The sequence below is a fragment of the Haliotis rubra genome, unplaced genomic scaffold, assembly GCF_003918875.1.
Source record: "Haliotis rubra isolate DU_JTF1 unplaced genomic scaffold, ASM391887v1 Scf582, whole genome shotgun sequence".
Taxonomy (NCBI): domain Eukaryota; kingdom Metazoa; phylum Mollusca; class Gastropoda; order Lepetellida; family Haliotidae; genus Haliotis; species Haliotis rubra.
This window is the reverse complement of record NW_025767282.1, coordinates 163,662-184,468: the sequence shown is the minus strand read 5'-3', so window position 1 is coordinate 184,468 and position 20,807 is coordinate 163,662. Positions and strand designations below refer to the sequence as shown.

The window sequence follows — 20,807 nt, the reverse complement described above, 5'->3', positions numbered from 1 at the left end:
AGGGGTACCGAATCATTTATATTTATCATGGATCCAAAACAATCTGGTTCATTTCGTTATGAAAAGAAGAGACGCTTATATGAAATAGACAAAATCTAGTAGAAATATCTCTCAAATGCTGATTCATGGTCTAGATTCCTGTTCATCGAAGATAAAGATGATCTGCTTATTGAACGTAATCCATTTGCCATTTCCAAAACTATCTCTGGAATTTGTGGGGAAGTGACGAATGTAGCCCGTCTTCTGAGTGGCTCGCCTGTGATCGAGTGTGCACGTGGACAGCTATCTCTGAACCATTTTTCAATCAAAACGTTTGCAAATGTTAAGGATGCTGTGTGAGAACCCGAAATTCCTGTCACGGCATCGTTTTAACATTAAGTATGACCTGTTTCAGTCACTACAAATGGTGATATTCTAGTTGTTTTACTGTCCTTTGTCGGCAGCTTTTATGCTCTAATATCATCTCTTATTAACGTAGGACCTTTTTAGTCTGTAAATCACTTACTCATTATGCAGAAAATACTTTGTTTGTTGTTTAACGCCGCAATCAGAAATATTCCTTCTATATGTCGGCGGTCTGTAAAGTCTGAACCAGACAAACCAGTGATCAACATCATGAGCATCGATCTACGAAATTGGGATACAATGACATTTATCAACCAAGTCAGCGAGCATGACCACATGATCCCGTTTGTCGCCTCTTATGGCAAGCATGGGTTGGTGAAGACCAATTCTAACCCGGATATTTGTATATAATTATATGAATAAAACAACACTTCCACATATTTGAATGAAGTGTCATTGACCGTTCTGACATTACCCATCAAAGTACATGTATATCAAAGTTAAAAGTAAAAAAGAAAATCGATCTTTATTAACTAATCCAGAGGTTTCATATGCGTTTATCCATCACCTATGTATGAGTGCGACGTTTCGGTGTAGGTACTAACACCGTTATCAAGCAAGTGATGCAACAATTTGTAACAAGGAGAATATATACATTGCTGCATAGTGAGTATATACAATTAACAAGCTTGGTGTACATTGGATATTTGATAAGTGATTTGAGCAGAGGAGGTTGATGTACAGAGTGATTGATTGTAATTAGAGTTTAGTTTATACAATTGATGAGTTTGACGTACAATGGGATGATGACAAGTAAGTAGGTTGAAGTACACTAGTTGTGATTGCAAGCACAAAGGGGAGCGTGGTAGCCAGATGGACAAAGGAGGTATGGAAGGATTACTGGTGGTGGTCTTTGATTAGGTGGTGATAGGCTGAGGAGATGAAATAACCTTGGTCACGATTCATGGTGGGGTTGTGGCGTTGGATGTGTATGGCTTCAAGGAGTTTCCTAATTTTGTAGTTGACTATCCACAGAACTTAGTTTTCCTTCATCTTCACAACTTCTAAAATGCCCCTCAAAGAACATCATCTATGTAGATTAAAATATCTTCTACGAAGATGCAAGTATCATCTATGACGAAGGTTCATCCAGTTAGATAAAGGGGTCATCAAGGTAGATGAAAGGATCATCTAAGTGGGAGTAAGTTATCATCACGGTAAATAAAGGGATCATCTATGTTGATGAAAGGATCATCTATGTTGATGGAAGGATCATCTATGTTGATGGAAGGGTCATCTATGTTGATGGAAGGATCATCTATGTTGATGGAAGGATCATCTATCCATGTTGATGAAAGGATCATCTATGTTGATGGAAGGATCATCTATGTTGATGGAAGGATCATCTATGTTGATGGAAGGATCATCTATGTTGATGAAAGGATCATCTAGATAGATGAAAGGATCATCTAGATAGATGAACGGATCATCTATGTTGATGGAAGGATCATCTATGTTAATGAAAGGATCATCTAGATAGATGAACGGATCATCTAGCAGACTCGACCGATGCGGGACAGAAGCACTGCGTATTTATAACTTATGACCTGCGTAATAGCGTACGCGCAGCGTACGCAGCATAGTTTTGTGCATGCTCAAAACTATTACGCGTAGTGGACCCTACTGTGTGCATGCTGGCGTACATAAAACCTGCACAAAACGATTGAGATGCATATGAGGTGCGTATGGTGCGTACGACTGCATATGAAAGAAATGTCAATGCGCAACTCGTATGGAATTAGGAAGTGGAGAATTGTGACAGGTCCATTACGTCTTCAAAAAAAATGTTATATGCATTAAATCCACTAAATATATACAGTAATTACCGTGCAAGATTATTGGCTCTGTCTTTACGCATAGTAATTATTCTTTCTAAAATAGATTAATTAAAATCCAGAAATCATAAAAATGAATATGCACTATCAAAACTGACAAGTGTTAGATCAGCTGTAGCATACGTCTTGCAGTTAGCACATTTATGATTTGCCATTGTAAGTTTGTAAATAATAACAAGTAAAGATTTCCATTGACTTTTATTATTTGTTAAAGTTTTCTTTTTAAATCCGTTTTGTCTCAAGATTTCTTGAAACTGACGGTTGGGATGGGACATCAACCATCCCCACCCGAACCCGGTACAATTATCATGTGAATAAAGGTAGTATAATAAATTGTCTGTGTGCAGATGAACGACATTGGAACTACGGCAACATTACCGTTTTGATCTCCTTGAGATTCTTCAAGACAGACAAACCTCATATGAACTGCTGAAGCTAGTCTACAAAGCAAATACCACCATTCGTTTTTATACATTCTATGCTCACGTTTCCTTCTGATAAAATTTTGTCAACAAATAAATCCTGTGTACAAAACAAAACAACAACCCCACACCCAAAAAATAATTTTGAAAAAACATTTTATCATGTATGGATCACATGAGCAGCATGTCACCATCCATCTAACTTCTGTTAGATTAAGGGGCGGCGGGATAGCCTAGTGCTTAAAGCTTTGGTCGTCACATAGAAGACCCAGGTTCGATTCCCCACATGGGTACAATGTGTGAAGTTCTGGTGTTCCCCGAGGTGATATTGCTTTAATATTGCTAAAAACAGCACAGAACCATCAACAATTATGAGAATAAGACCAATTGGATATATTCTAACATCCCTAAACAATATGTGAATATATTCACAGCGTCATATACCACATTGGTTTTGTTATCAGAGCCCTCGTCTCTTTGTGTGAGATACCAAACCTTACGGCGAATAGACTATATTCTGTGTTAAATTCCATATATGTGAAATTGACTCCGGTCCATGTTCATAAATCGTCACGGCCTCTGGATCCAGACCTTTTTTATCTTGGAGTGAAAATTCGCATTTAAATCCACAGTCGTGGAAATGGTACCGCTCGCAACCGGAAATGACAGATCCTCCACTACAGAACTACTTTTTTCTGGTTTTGTTACATGGCGTTGTACGAGCGATATGTTGGTCTTTTCAACACAACAGGGTCTGGTTTCAGCCAGGCATGGTGATATTCGCTGAAGTGGGAGAAACAGGCGACCAATATGGCTGCAGAACCATGTACACACGGCCACAGTTATGAACAGGCAAAGGGCCAGTTTTCTTAGTCGCTTCATAATTCCTGTTAGAAAGAAAAGACCAGAGTTAGAAGGGAGAGTAGGAGAAGGAGTTATTGGTGCCATTAAAAGTATTACAACGTATATATAAACAGTATGTTTTCATATTTCGGATTGATCCATGAAAGGAATTATTATGAAGATAGATAAATGTGCTGGCTACACTGTTGGCAATATTAGATGATGCTTCCCTGATTTACTGGTTTTTGCTTGTAACCAACCCTCTGTAATCACAATATTGAAATGTTTTGTACTGTGGGCCTGTGGCCTAACAAACGTAAATAAAACTCTAACTAACTAAAAAGTTGCCTGTTGACTGAAAGGTGCTGTATTGAATATTCTAATGCAAATGAAATGACCAGCATCGTTTAAAATTGGTTTTTAAATTTGATGCTGCTGAACATTACATTTCTTCTTCTGATGAAGTGGACATGCTATTAGTAATAGCAGGAGAAGTAGAGACATTCGGGGCTGTCTATCAAACCAGTTATTCTCAGTGTATCATAATTTAAATAGGAGCATTAGTAGTGTGATTTTGTAAGCAGCATGTTCTTTCTTAAACCACAAGAGAAAAATGAACGCGCATTTATTAGACCAAGCATAAAAAACGTGTGGTTCCGATTATGCCTTTGACCCTAGAATACTGCCTACCCTAATGCTTTACCCTCTGAATTACCCCACTTGCTTTAATAAACCGTTCTATGAAGCAAACAAAATGATCAAATTTATACATTTAATTTTTCACAATTTAAAGGAGTTGTTCTGTGATTTGAAGCTCAAAGACACAATACGAATGAAAGCATTTACCTGTTTTTATGTGATTTTGTTAAGAAGATGCAGTACATGCATACAACTTTTTAGGGTGAGTGGTACAGCAATCAGTTATATAATATTTTTCAAACTCTTTCATGTTAATTAATTTCTCGTAAATTGGAACCACAACCTATTTTCTGTGTGGCCTTCTCATGTAATCTCCTTTGCCTACGTTGCATAAGTGTACCTTGACTAAAAATCTCTTCAACTAATAGTTGTCACTCACCTTAAGAGGTGTTGCTATCAATAAAACGTTTTTGTGGGCGTGTTCAACTTCCAAATGCTCAAGAAAGACATTGTCGAGCATCAACTTACAAATTCTATTAGACCTGCTGGTAAACAAAACACGATGTGGTTTTATGATTCGGACTCCATCTTAATCCTCTCAATTCGACCCATGCGAGAGGAGGGTAGCATATTGATATCCCCAATAGAACTGTTAATAACTATTTGCCAAGTACGATTTACGTATCGTTTGAATTATGAATGGTATGTATGAATGCTCATCTTTCTAAATATATAAACTTTAAGTAGTTTGTGTACTTCAAGTAGAAACTTCTGCAAGCTAACAATGTATCGGTCAAATGTCTCAGCACACAACCGCCCGTAACTGACGACACTGACGCATAAATATTATACTCTGCTAAGAGCAGAATTTTAATTTTTTGTGTTTCTCATCGTCAGACACCGAACCTTGTAATTTTATTGCCGCCCCCCCCAAAAAAACCCCATAAAAACAACAACAACAAAACAAAACAACAAAACAAAACACAAAACAAAACAAAACAAAAAACAACAACAAAAAAAACAAAAAAAAAAAACAAAACAAAACAAAACAAAACACAAAACGCAAAAACAAAACAAAACAAAACAAAACAAAACAAAACAAAACAAAAACAAAGCAACAAAAAAAAAAAAAAAGAAAACCCAAAACAAAACAAAACAAAACAAAAAAACAAAACAAAACAGAACAGAACAGAACAGAACAGAACAGAACAGAACAGAACAGAACAGAACAGAACAGAACAGAACAGAACAGAACAAAACAAAACAAAACAAAACAAAACAAAACAAAACAAAAAACAAAACAACAACACTAACAACAAACCCCCAAAACACCAAGCTTTAATTTCATTCCAACACCGTCGACTCGAACCCAAAACGTACCGCCTCGTCATATATAATGTTTATCTATCTAAAATGTTTTAATCAGTCTCTGTCACAAGTCCCAAAACGCGAGAAATTATAATAAGAATTACAATAAATGAGAATCAAGAACATTATTCGGATAATTTTGTCTTTATTAATTTTTTTCCCGACCGCCTGACTGACCCATGTTCAGAATTTGATGGCTACGTGAAACACATAAAAAATGATGACCTAACGTTCGGGGGTGGATTAATGGAGACTCTTTGTGACAGAATTTTATTGTGTACTTTTGCACATATTTATTTGTCTGGTGATCCTCCGGTTATGCACGCCAACACCCATGATGAAAGCAAGGAATTCAGCAGCTATTGTAAGCGTGCCAAGGTTGTTGAACACAATCTGAAATTTGAGATTGATGTTGTTGATGCCGATGTACTGCTGTACTGTACAGCAGTTGTAAACCAAGTCCTTCACCAAGTCTGCCCAGAGTTGGTCATTTAGTAAGAGTCATTCTCAGAAACCCCGTGTACACATGTACATGTAAATGCAGTGTGTGGAACAGAATAGCAATCCATTCGACTCCTTCGCCTGGATGAAGTCTGCTGGTCAAGTAAAACAGGGGTTCTTTTTCTACCCAGTCAATCGCAATCGCCAAACTGATTCTTAAAGAAAATCTTCACAGAGATCGCCTCAATTCGTTTATATTTATGGTGATATTTTGCATTTGCTAAACACGAATTACAAAATGTAAACGAAAGCAAAGCCATGTCTCCATGTGTTTCCTGACTGTTGATCACTGGATTGTCTGGTCCAGACTCGATTATTTACAGACCGCCGCCATATAGCTGGAATGATTTAGGTTTGGGAGGTTCTATGTGACGCCGAAGACCTGTCATTGGGTTTGACCTGACTAAGCCCCAAATTTACTGACCCGTGAAGATCCAGGTTAGAATTGATCTTCAGCAACCCATGCTTGTCGTAAGAGGCGACTAACGGGATCGGGTGGTTAGCCTTGCTGACTTGTTTGACACATTGCGTAGAACGATGCTCATCGTTCTGGTCTTCAGCGGGATGAGCGAATGCACTAACCACTAGGCTACCCCACCGCCCTGATTTCTGTATGAAAGTGTACATATGAAATGCACAGCTGCAAAAATACCTTTTTCATTAGTTTATGTCAGTGGTCTTTAGATTAATGATGTTATCTATTGCATATTACTACGTTTACATACTCTCCCACAAAAGTGTAAGACTCTCCCACAGCTACGGTGGGGTAGCCTAGTGGTTGACGCGTTTGCTCCTCACGCAGAAGACCCAGGTTCTTGGGTACAATGTGTGAAGCCCATTTCTGGTGTACCCCGCCATGGTGGTGCTGGAATAGTGCTGCAAGCGGCGTAAAACCATGCTCACTCACTGAAGACATTACACAAACACGTGATCCCTAAACTTTGAATAAGTTTTTCTGGAAAGCTCCGACGACGCTCAGAAGAATCTAGCTGTGCCGTTGTGTTTTTCATAATCCGTGGGGGCGGTGTGGTAGCCAAATGGTTAAATCGTTCACGTCGAGGATCCGGGTTCGATTCTCCACATGGGTACAATATGTGAAGCCCATTTTCGGTGTCCCCGACCAAGATAATCCTGGAATATTGCTAAAAGCGGCGTAAAACTAAACTCACTCATTATTCGTGAGTTGGTCTTACGACGCTTTAGGTAGTACCACGTGGATTATCGTGGAACTTGATTATAGATTAATGCAGTGACACTCCGTTGTTGTCAAGGTTGAGAGGTTGTTATGTAAAACAAACATCGACTGGGGGGAACACCTTGTAGTGAAACGGTACAGTCACCGCGGTATAAAACGAATTAGGTAAAATCGGAGAGGCCATTAGAGCCAGTGACAATTAAGATTGAACACCCCTTCATCGCGTAAAAGGGTGACTGAGTGAAAACTATTAGCGCCATATTTACTTTCAATAATAAGGGTTGCAGATTTTATAATGTCATGTGATATTTATATGCAAAACGTATATCCAGTCAAAACTCAGCGGTCGATGGCAAACAAAAGGGTGTTCATACAATTCAAATATAAAAATCTTTCAGCAGGTCACACTTGAACGTGATGTGTCTCTTAAGGTTATTAAGAGATAACTACACCAATACAGGCAACCGCCTTGCTGTTTGGTCATAATAACCTGTTATATCGCATGCCATGTAGACGCCTTTGATATATAGGTCGGTACAGTAAAAAGACGAACTGAATTATGTGCGACAGGTTTAGTGTGTTTCACAGAGTGGCTTTGACTCTTTTAAATGAAAAATAATTGAAAAGGCGGTTCTTGAATTATTTTGATAAAGAAAGGACATGCATGTGATGATCTTAAAAGTAACAGATTTAAGGCTATCATTTCTTAAGAAGATATTTAATTGTTTTAAATGAATGTATGAAATATCTATTGCCCTTCATAATAAGTAATCAAATCAAATAAAGCGCGTGTCCGGTGAGAAGAGGTCAGGTGATAGAAGGTGAGGTTAAGGGTATACAAGAGGGGCTAGTTACCACGGGGTCAGTACACTGGTCTGAGTGGGCAATTCATGTTATACTGCAGCATGGTACGAGGTTATCACTTTAAAATTGGCATTTGTTCGTAGTTGTACAAGCACAGACACACACACAGACTAGCACACTAAAGACACTCACAGAGCCACATAGACACCTACACATACAGAAAGACAGCTACACACTAAAGACTCAGGCACATACAGAAAGACAGCTACACACTAAAGACACACACAGAGGCACACAGACACATACAGAAAGACAGTTACAGACTAAAGACACACACATAGGCACACAGACACTTACACATACAGAAGGACATCTACACATTAAAACCATACAGACACATACAGAAGGAGACATACACACTAAAGACACACATACACATACAGAAAGACACCTAGAGACACACAGAGGCACACAGACACATACCCCTAAAGAAGACACCTACACACTAAAGACACACAGACACAGAAGGACACCAACACACTAACGACACACAGACACATACAGAAAGACACATACACACTAAAGGCACAAAGACACATACAGAAGGACACCTACACACTAAACACACACAAAGACACATACAGAAAGACACCTACACACTAAAGGCACACAGACAGAGGACACCTACACACTAAAGGCACACAGACACATACAGAAAGACTCCTACACAGTAAAGACACCCAGACACAGGGCACTTACACACTAAAGACACACAGACACATACAGAAAGACACCTACACACTAAAGACACACAGACACATGCAGAAAGACACCTACACACGAAAGGCACATACAGAGGTACAAAGACACCTACACACAGAATACACTAACACACTAAAGACACACACAGAGGTACACAGACACACACACAGAAGACACACACAAACATACAAACACACACTAAAGACACACACAGAGGCACAAAGACCTACACTTTCAGAAAGACACCTACACACACAAACACACATACACACACCACAAAACAGACTACAAAAGTACAATCCTGATAATGGAGGTAGACGTGGAGATGTCATAATGAATAGCACTACCGATCATAATGAAAAGCAGTGTCGATCTCTGATACACAGAAAGAATTTATCCATGTGTACTCACATTGGAGAATCCCGGCTACTGGGAGATCACACCGTTAGTCCAATTCCAACCCTGGCGTGATGTGTGAACCAAGCAACAGCTTCATACTGCGACCGATTGTACTCAGGCAAGTGACCCACTACCTGGGCGTCTCTTAGAGCAGGGAGCAGGTAACAGATATGATCTCAGATCGAGGTCAGGGCCTAGATTTTCGAAGCTCTCTTAGCGCTAAGATAGTCGTAAGTGTCATGCATTAACATTAACTTACCACTATCTTAGCGCTAAGAGAGCTTCGAAAATCTAGGCCCAGGTCACCTGACTGCTTTTGGTTCTCAAACAACAAAATAAAGCTTTTCGGAAAATGTAGTATTTGAAGAAAACATGTGACCAAATGATTCCCTTAACATGACTATCATGTGTGGAAAAAGGAGTGGGGTCAACACATATTATAATAAATTAACTAATTATCATGAAAAAATTATCAGCTTCAAGAAAATTACTTTGACTGACCGCCATATTGCGGCGTAAAACTAAACTCACTCACTAAACTTTGACTGAATTATTTGTTTGCAATTAACTAGCATCCCCTTCCCCTACTCATCATAAAGTCAACCAAGAGATAGCCGAACAACTAGTCTCTGAAATGAACATATTTTACAGGAAAAAAATCCTATATTAAATCTATTAAATATGTTTAAAAGTAGCCCAGAGACTTTCTTCATTTTCAGACACTGTGGTAATCAAGACTGGCCCCATATTGTAGACTTACATGAGCTGTTTTAGGCATATTGGTTTCAGAATTTGTATGACAGACTATCCAAGAGACTGACCAGCGGGGTATGCTAATATATGCTAAGAAATTTCCCGGGACCAAAGAAAAGTGTTTACTTATCAGGTCTGTTTAGTTAAGCGGTCTTTACTTAGGCGGTTTCCACTGTACTTAGGTTGAAGTACTTTAAGATAACATGTATCTCAAGCACGTATATTATAGACCACGGGCTGTTTCACTGTATGTACCTGTAGAGTTTTAATGTTAGTGTCTCGCGTGACGGGTGTAGATTGTGGCATGTGGAGATCAACAGTTAGATATGTCAACAGTGACTTATGCTGGGACACTATAAGACGGTATCTTCAATTCAGTTGGACGTACTATTACTATTTCCGCAAGGTATCCGTTACCCACACTCCAACAAGTTTCCGCAAGGTATCCGTTACCCACACTCCAACAAGTTTCCGCAAGGTATCCGTTACCCACACTCCAACAGGTTTCCGCAAGGTATCCGTTACCCACACTCCAACAAGTTTCCGCAAGGTATCCGTTACCCACACTCCAACAAGTTTCCGCAAGGTTTCCGTTACCCACACTCCAACAGGTTTCCGCAAGGTTTCCGTTACCCACACTCCAACAAGTTTCCGCAAGGTTTCCGTTACCCACACTCCAACAGGTTTCCGCAAGGTTTCCGTTACCCACACTCCAACAGGTTTCCGCAAGGTTTCCGTTACCCACACCCAACAGGTTTCCGCAAGGTTTCACCCACACTCCAACAGGTTTCCGTTGAGTTTCAGTTAACTTTGAATCCATCAGGTTTCCGCAAGGTTTCCGTTACCCACACTCCAACAGGTTTCCGCAAGGTTTCCGTTACCCACACTCCAACAAGTTTCCGCAAGGTTTCCGTTACCCACACTCCAACAGGTTTCCGCAAGGTTTCCTTTACCCACACTCCAACAGGTTTCCGTTGAGTTTCAGTTAACTTTGAATCCATCAGGTTTCCGCAAGGTTTCCGTTACCCACACTCCAACAGGTTTCCGCAAGGTTTCCGTTACCCACACTCCAACAAGTTTCCGTTGAGTTTCAGTTAACTTTGAATCCATCAGATTTCCGCAAGGTTTCAGTTTCACTCTTAAACGTTGAGATTACCAACCACAGTGATGCCATCACTCGAAGTCGACTTATCGATCTTGCAGACTTTCGCCGATTTCCAAGAGTTTGTTTAGTTAACTACCTGTTGATGATGACCTTAATGTCAGCGTTTATGAATAACAATACATTTGTATTATTTGGGTATTTATATAGTACATCTCATCTACATGCATGCTCAAAGTGCTTTGTTTCCCTCGATCATTGGATGTTAATCTCAACGGCACATGCTGGGGTACTATTCTGGCGGTTTCTTCAGTTCAGTCAGATTCACTAGTTGTCAAAGAGATTAAAACAACAGACGTAAGGATGACTGAATATGTTAGCCCCAAGGTGCTGCTTCAAATGAGTGAGTGAGTGTGGTTTGACGCCGCTTTTAGCAATATTCCAGCAATATCACGGCGGGGGACACCAAAAATGAGCTTCACACATTGTACCCATGTGGTGAATCGAACCCGGGTCTTCGGCGTTACGCGCGAACGATTTAACCACTAGGCTACCCCACCGCACCTACATTGACAAGGGGAAGATAACTTGTATGGTGATTTCACTAATCTAACGCATCCAAGGTATTCCTCTAGCTGTGCAGAGTGCTGTCCCTTTGGCACACCAGGCACCTGTGATTATGAGTTCGAATTCCGGTTCTCCTGGATTGTTTTTGTAGATTTGTCAACTTCATACCCTTGCTCGTGGGTTCAACCAAAGTAGCAAACGACTGAGACCAGCATCACTTTGGTCTTTCGTCCCACATCAAGTTGGCACAACGTGTGTTGTAACTGGAGCGTGTTTCAAAGCCGAACAACGGTGAGATTTCAATGGATGTACAACTTTTTTATTATTAATAGAGCCTCCAGATCCGCCATCTCTGACCACACCCAAGATCACCCAGACCACAACATCCTTAGGACCAGCATCAATGCATTCACCAGCAATCACACCCTCTACAAGATCAGGTAACTTCTAGAAACTATTCACATCAAGAGACTCAAACCGGCCATAAACAGAGACCAAGGATATTACATCCCCACTGCCTACCACCAACTCATAACCAAGCAATCTTAATCCTATTATTATCCTGGGCCTACATTTTCGAAGCTCTCTTAGCGCTAAGATAGCCGTAAGTTAATATTAATGTATGGCGCTTACGACTATCTAAGTGCTAAGAGAGTTTCGAAAATCTAGGCCCACGCCATGATATCACTACAATTATGCTTGTATAACACATTAATTGCCTTTTGTGTAAACATCCTCCAACCTTGTACATCAACCTCATTAATTGTTTAAACATCATCAACTTACTATTCAACTTTACTCATGTATATATATATATATATATATATATATATATATATATATATATATATATATATCTATATATATCTATAGCCCATTTATATTTTGTGTTGTCCCCTATAGTTAAAATGTTTTAGATTCAATTACTAGTTTTACATATATAGCTGTGATACTCTAGTTGCTTTACTGTCCTTTGTCGGCAGGTTTCATAATCTCTATATATGTTCTATTTCAATTTCAAGTGTTTTCGTCACGATATGGCTGAAATATTGCCAATGTGACGTTAATTAATAACTCACTCACTCACTCATGTATATATAGACTTTCCTGCAGTATTGTACATAACTTGCTTGATAATGGTGTTAGAAGCTCCACTGAAACGTTAAAAAAAGGTTGTATATCCATAGAACTCTCCCCATTGTTCATCACACCAACTTCTAAATGCGAATCAAAACGTTATTTCAAAGCCGTAGTTATTCCAACACAATCTCTAGAGAGTCTTCGACACCTTAGCAGAGCTTTCTGACTGATTTTGTTAAGTGCAACGACTAGTCCAGACACACAGTAAACTTTAAGCAATGAATATTTACTCACATGCTATCAATAGATATTGAAACTTTTCTGTCGGTATTCAACGTACTTTTACTCCATTCGGCCACTTGTCAGATAGATGCACAAGATACGTGATAAAGACTACCAGATTTCCCGCTTCCATTTTGTGGAACGCGGGCTAACTAGTAGGTTAGATCGCTGACTGTGTGCGCTGGCGATAAGCTATAGGTGCCTGACTCTGAGAGTGGGGATTCGAATCCCGGATGGGACCCAAGCTTTAAAATGTGCTAGACTCTGTACTGAGAAAGTGTAATCCCAAATATAATGTAAGAAGTCCATTTCTGTGTCCCCCCGCCGTGATATTGCTTGAATATTGACAAAAGCGGCGTAAAACTAAACTCACTCACTCACTCATTTCGGAAAGTATCATGCTTTTATGCCTGGATAAGATCATGATCATAAAGATATTTAAAGAATCGTCACACTGAGTAATAAGTATCTGAAGTGTTGTACCTTTGGTGTGTTTTTTTCAAATCCCATATGGTCATAGCGATTAGTCAGGTAACATTTTACTGATGGTTAAGCGTCTGCTCGCCATGCCGAAGACCCGGGTTAGATCCGCAACATGGGTACAATGAAACCCATTTCTGGTGTCCTCAGCCATGATATTGCTCGAATATTGCTTCATTTAATTACTTCTTAAAATTGCGAGCTGCATGTGCGGTGGCGAAAATATTTCTATTTTATTATTATTGATTTGAGAGAAGCAGGCGCTTTGAGTTCACCTCTATAATGTCACATATGCTTGAATAATTATTTGTTGTTTGTGTTTTTGTTGTTTTTAACCCGATTTTGTGTGTCAACACATGTCTGCGTTACAAATGCATATATATCATTATATATATATCACCTTTAGCTTTAGTTATGGAATATTACAACTAAAGTGACATTAGAAGCTTTTTTTACATGCGACGTTTTACTACGTTTTATTTACAATGCATGGATTTGAACACCTTTTGTTTGGTACGGCAATAACACATTTGATGAATCAGACCTGTTTAGAGTTACTCGCCCTTGGGTGACTCTTGCGTTTCAGGTCGGACGCACCTGCAACTTCGTGAAGACATGGGAACTGTGCATGCAAAGGTGACAAGCTTGTTTTGTGAACAAATGACCGTTTCAGTTATGTATTTTATTACCGGGCCATTATACCGTGGTAATGCTCAGATAAAATAGCATTAAGCGTAAGAAAGTATTTTACTAGCGACGGGGCTAAAAAGAGACCGGTATAGCAACGAGTCACCTTCGCAAGTTCACGCCAAGAATGAGCGAATTTGCGGTTGCAGAAACTCACAAGTCAAAGACTTTTATAGCGTATTTGTTTAACGTCTCGCTGTACTTTGATTTTATTAACTGTCACAGCTACAGTTTCCATGCGGTGCATGTGTAGCACTTTCAAGCACTGCATTGCTTTCACTCTTGCATCATGATGCTTGATGGTCGTATTCTACAGTTCTACACCAGTCATCATGCTTCATTAATTTTGTATCCATGTTGATAATTATTCTGTAAATGTCAGTCCATTTCCCCAACATGATGCTTATATATTTACTAACTAAATCCTGATTTACAGTGGGGTGTCAGTTGTTACATTATCCACAACGAAAATAACAGACAAAATGAGATATTTCTGTGTCGCTGAATATAATACCACAAAATCCACAAAATAATGCACATATTATTTGGGAGATGTAAATTCAAGGAAGAATTCATGATCAATAGAACTAACTTCTGAAAGTTTAGTAGATACATGGGTAGCCATCAGTTTGACACTATACATAATGATAAATAAGATGCCGTCATATGATTCTGTGGTACTATGTTTCTGTGGCATTTTCTAATGACATAATTTCTCACGAGCCACTCACCAAATCGCGCCTCCTATCGATTGTTTACGTTCATCAGTTGAATGGCACGGCTCTGAACAAAAAATGTTCAGACTTTCATCAATTTGCGTACGTACAGTCATCTACTATTAAAAACTAATGCAATTTTATGTCTAGCACGTAATGCATTTTTTGTGCGATCTTTACAAACATTTTCTATAAACTCATTCTACTTCAAAGTTTTCCAAACATCGCTTGTCTGCTAGCTGATGCCATCAATAAAAACAATCACGCGACCTAAGGGGGGGAATGCCAGCTCTATTTTTTAAACTATGGAAGCCCGATAGGGTCATCTCTTAAGTTGTTTTTTCACTTTTCATTTCGTGTATCCCGTTGATCAACTTTACATATTTTATGAACTGGAAATTCATGCGGAAGAAATGTGACTATTGTGTTAATTCTACAAAATCGTTTACTGTATTACAATTTATCAACTTCGTTATTACTGTAAACCTACATTGACACTCCCGGATTGGCTGTTGACAATGTGTAAGATTGTGACATGTGCTGTGCGCCCGTAATTTGATCTGTAGGAAATACCACAGAAACATATGACGTCACCAGAGTTTGTGCACAATGGCTGCCTGTCGTCCGGTACGGACAACAATGAACTTCAGAATGACATCAGTGTTTTATTGACATTAAATGATACAAAGGTATTTCGTCTAACACTACGTTATGTTTATATGACTTGGCAATATGAGCGATCATATTCATAGTCGTAAATTTCTTAATACCACGGAAACCCATGACGCGAAAGTATTGATTTTGTTGTGTGAATTTTTTTATGCATAATCAACATGTTGTAGAAGAAAATCATCCAATCATTACATCTAATACATATACTCTTTCACCAGTCTTCCATATCTTCAGACCCGTGAAGGTCCGGGTTAGAATTGTCCTTCAGTAGCCCATGCTTGTCGTAAGAGGCGACTAGCGGGGTCGGGTGGTCAGGCTTGCCGACTTGGTTGACTCATATCATCGTATCCCACTTTCGTAGATCAATGCTCATGCTGTTGATCACTGGATTGTCTGGTCTAGACTGGATTATTTACAGACCACCACCATATAGCTGGAATATTGCTGAGTACTGCTTAAACGAAAAAAACCCAAACCCAAACCAAATCAATCTTTCTTGATGCAGGAGCCGGAGAAGGCTAGCAGCATGCAGGACCAGCAACCTGACACTGAAAGGGAGATTTCCTTTGAAAAGATACCGGTAAGTGAAATGTTCCTCAATATCCTGAATAATGAGTGCTGGTAGTAAACATTTGAGCATCACTGTGACCAAAATGTATACATTTGTATAATCACTGTGACCTTCATATGCTGTTGTCTTTACGCAGGGGTGGAAATAACCCATTGCCCGACGTCCGAGTCCAGTGTTTTTTTCTGTTGGGCAAGTAAATTTGTAAATCATACTGTACCGGTGTCCAGTTGACTTTCCAACCTTAATTATGTTGTTTATTTAAAAAGTCAACAAGAAAACGGCTGGTATAGTGAAAAAATTATCAGGGCAAATGATTTTACATTAGCCACTGTACCGCAGTACACTAGCAATTTTAAAGTTATTTCCACCCCTGTTACGGCCTGAAAAGCAATAAAGTTCTGTTCTGTTCTGTTCTGATGGATTGTGATGGAGTTGGTTGGGATTAATTTTCAACATAATCTGAGGTTCAGGGACGGTGGGGTAGCTTTGTGGTTAAAGTGTTCGCTCATCACGCCGAAGGCCCAGGTTCAATTCCACACATGGGTACAATGTATGAAACCCATTTTGTCTGGTGTCCCATGCTGTGATATTGTTTGAATACTGCCAAAAGCGGCAACTCACTCACATACTAACTAATATGAGGTTCACACACTTCTGTTAACAATAGGGTGGCAGAGTAGCCTAGTGGTTTAAGTGTCCGCTCGTCATGCTGAAGACCCGGGTTCGAATCCCCACATGGGTACATTGTGTGAAGCCCCTTACTGGTGTCCCAAGCTGTGATATTGCTGGAGTATTGCTAAAAGCTGCGTAAAACCATACTCACTCACTCACTGTTAACAATATCGAGTGGCCGTATCTCTATGGTGCAGAACTGTCTTTCATAAGCATCTCAAAATATTGCTCTGCAGAAAAGTAGGGGTTATTACTTTCTTAAGCCCCATAACAAGACAGGAAGTATCCCTGAAATACTGATTGAATCATATGGTGATTCATGCTTTCATGTCTCATATTCTACGACCTTCTAGATGCCAGTCATACACTTTATCATTATATACATTGTGTTTTTTCAGGTAAAAGTGTGTCGCATTGTGGTTGATGGTCTTGGCAGAACCAAAAATGACATAATTGTCAACGAAGTGCAGCCAATATTTGAGGCAAGCAACTTTCAAGACGTGAGTACTTTAATATAATTATAGATAAGCTGTGATATTTTGGTCATTTTTGTTTCTTTGAGAAGCATTTTAGAACTTGGAAAGTACATTGTTGACAAACTTTACGGATGACAACTTCTTTTTTTCGTGAGTTGTGAGGGGCGGTGGGGTAGCTTAGTGGTTAAAGCGTTCGCTCATCATGCAAACCCGGGTTCGATTCCCCATGTGAGTACAATGTGGGAAGCCCATTTCTAGTGGCCCCTGCCGAGATATGGCTGGAATATTGCTAAAAGTGGCGTAAAACTAAACTCACTCCCTCACTCTGGAGTGAGATGTTTTGAGACAGGTTCTTGTACCGTTGTCAAGCTGCTGCAAAAACCTGTATTGAACTGTTATGCTCACAAAATGAAGAAGTTGTTTTCCATAAAATCTGTCTATATTGTTTGTTGGATAAATGTAAAATAAGTATTTCCAAAATATCAATCTAATGGTTTGGCGGTAGGATTGCCTTGTGGTTAAAGCGTTCACTCATCAGGCCGAAAACACGGGTTCAAATCACCACATGGGTACAATGTGTGAAGCCCACTTTTGGTGTTGCCCATTGAATATTGCTGGAATATTGCTAAAAGTGACATAAAACCCTACTCACTCATTCACTTACTATTGTAAAGTTTGTTACTCAACAATTAACTAATTTTCAGATGATCAGAATAAGCCATGATGTCAAGAACAGATTTGAAAGACTCGGTCTCTTCAAGAACATTTCAATTTCTATTGACACATGTAAAGGTAAGATGTGTTTTGAGAACTGGAACTGGAACTTGCTGGAGATCCATTCACTGATTTTTGTTGCTATCAGGAGGTCCTCACATACAGAGATGTCAATCTAATGTTAGACATATATGTCTATGAAATATATAAAAATAAGGGAGTAATAAGGCTAATTATATAGTGCAAGATTCCACATCACTGAGCGACAAACTGTGTGCACACAAATGTTTATACATATTTCCACTAAATGAAGAATTTACAGCAACTGAAATGTTGGCATTTGTTAAGATGGACACAAATAAGGCAGAAAATTCGAATGTAGACATTTAATTGTCCAGTCTGGTTTAGTGTTAGCAAAGAGTTGAATGATTGAGGTCATGGTCGGAATTATTAATTTCTGCACACCTATGGGATAAATGTGTTTACTGTGTGATATATTGTGATACTTTTGAGTTGATCTGTCAAAACTGAACCGTCCAGTCAATGAGAACCTTCTTCAGCAGAAATTGTGAGGTTTTCACCAAGTCTTTGAGAACTGCTGTCAGACTCAGTAATGGTAATGAGCTATGTATGAATTTAACCATTCATTAATCTGCAAGGGGTGGTGGGGTAGCCTAGTGGTTAAAGCGTTGGCTCGTCATGCCGAAGACCCGGGTTCGATTCCCCATGTGAGTACAATGTGGGAAGCCCATTTCTGGTGTCCCTGCTGTGATATTGCTAGAATATTGCTAAAAGTGGCATAAAACTAACTCACTCACTCACTCACTAATCTGCAAAGTATTGAAGAAAGTGTGTGGTCATTTATTGGGGTGTGAGGGTTGATATATCCATTTTACTGCCATACTGCATGATATATATTACCCCAACCCCAGTCATCTATTTGTGACCTGGGCTCAATGCACAAGACCACACACCACTAGTGTTGGGAATTATTGATGATTAGTTCATTACAACCAATCAATCATCGAAAATAGTTGGTCAGCATCATGTATCAAATTTTTCTGGTTATGTTTGTTACTGCATAAAAATAAAGAAAAAACATGTAGTTCTTATGAGTCTTTTTGCAAATTCCACAAAATGCATGTGCAAATTTAACATCTTTAAAGGATGACTAGTATGTTAGGGACATAAACTTCCTGGAGTCTTTAAGATAAATTCAATCCTCACTTGGAACGAGCTTGTAATGTTTGTGAAATGTAACAGACAAAACCAACCTTGTGAAAAATATTGTTAATGCAAACAAGTGTTCCAGAATTATTTGTGTTCGATTATGAGAAAACATGATCGATTGCTTGGTCGTTTAGTCATTGCGACCAATCTTCGATTATTTCAATTAATCGGACCACCACTACACACCACCGCACTTAAGTCCATAATGTAGTTATTGTTGACCAACTCTTGATTAACAGATGTAAAGAAAGTAGGTTATGAAGTAACCTTTGGTGTGCATGAACTGCGCCCGGTGTCTGGGGGGATCAACACGCTCATTGGCTACAATGATGCAAGTCTGGTGAGTTGATTTATTAATTCAGCTTCTTATGTTTAACACCCACACAGCACTATTGCACCAATATCAGTATATGTTTGTTAGTTCTGTTAACGCTATCGTCACTATGAGGTGAAAGAGGTTATTGTGGAATGAACTATATAGGCAGTGTATCTTTCCTTGCTTATTGTCATGATTATAAGGTCTTGTGACAAACAACACATTCATAACTATTCGCCTCTTTCCGCGACCTATAAAAAGACTCATATCTGTATAGTATGCCATTATTGCCAAGAATCATGGCAAACCAATCAAATCGTGCATAGTAAAACGCATTTTGAAACATGAAAATGGTGGCACCCTTGAACTTTGAAACTCCACTAAACTATGCAAAGCACAATTTAAACATAACCTTTGAGCTAAAGGATCAGCAAATTTCAACACTGAAACATCTTTACGAAGGAAATGACTGTAGAGCTGTTTTACCCGTGGGATATGGGATATTCAAGGAGTAACCATGTTTGGAAATTCTATTTTCATCTTCGTGCCCGTTTACGCTTAGGCAAGGCCAAGTCGTGAACATGGCCACGAGAGGGGTACGAGTTGCGTGAGTATTTACGAATGAAATGCAACAATGTATGGACACATTTTCACACCATAATAAAGAAAAGCATTTTTGAGAAATGTTGATTGACTAGTCATCCTAGCAAGCATCTAAACATGAGAATGATTATGTGATTGTATAACCAGAACACTGCTACTGTCTACATGACTTTCATCTCTCCTGACAGTTGTTTGGGCTGCGACTTCCTAACCTCTTTGGTCGAGGTGAGCGTGTCCAGGCCGATTATACACACGGAACTAAACAGTCTCGGGGATACCATCTCAACTTCAGCAAGCCCCTCAATGGCAACCCAGACATGGTGTATGTGGTTTACCTTAACAACTTCTCATTGGGAATCCCCCAATTGCTTTAATTGTGCTTAAAGTGGTTCAAAAACCATTCTCATCTGATAATGGTCAGAGTTATGTCCCTTGATCCATTCACCAAGGGTGAAAGTGTTGTGGGGGGGGAGGGCGGGTGGCAAAACTTTTGAAGACGATTTGGTTATAGTCGCATGTTAATTGTTATGTTCAAACTTCATATCACTGCTTTGTGAAATTGTTACCTGGATGTTTAGAAAGGCAGTGTAGAAATAAGCACCTTCTTGTTGGTCTGACAGGTTGATCTTGTGTCTGGCAATATTTCTAAATTTGTGTAAGTCCCTATGCCCTGCATTTTATCCATACATTTATCTGTTGGTATGTGTTACAAT

At 39.3% G+C, this 20,807-nt stretch overlaps 1 protein-coding gene and 1 long non-coding RNA gene across 2 annotated transcripts in view; one reads left to right on the top strand and one right to left on the bottom strand.

Annotated features, from left to right (window-relative positions):
* Positions 1–2,423: 2,423 nt before the first annotated feature.
* Positions 2,424–9,326, bottom strand: LOC124254790. Its single transcript, XR_006892552.1, has 2 exons — positions 9,186–9,326; positions 2,424–3,549 (listed from the first exon to the last, which is right to left on the bottom strand). It is a non-coding gene; the product is annotated as an uncharacterized LOC124254790 (long non-coding RNA).
* Positions 9,327–14,009: 4,683 nt separating this feature from the next.
* Positions 14,010–20,807, top strand: part of LOC124254782 (sorting and assembly machinery component 50 homolog) — a 28,352-nt gene continuing 21,554 nt past the window's right edge. The window contains exons 1-6 of the mRNA XM_046688633.1: positions 14,010–14,073; positions 16,018–16,092; positions 17,154–17,255; positions 17,936–18,023; positions 19,415–19,515; positions 20,283–20,416. Of these exons, the coding sequence (XP_046544589.1) occupies positions 14,053–14,073; positions 16,018–16,092; positions 17,154–17,255; positions 17,936–18,023; positions 19,415–19,515; positions 20,283–20,416 (521 nt within the window). The 5' untranslated portion in view covers positions 14,010–14,052. The remainder of the gene's footprint in view (positions 14,074–16,017; positions 16,093–17,153; positions 17,256–17,935; positions 18,024–19,414; positions 19,516–20,282; positions 20,417–20,807) is intronic.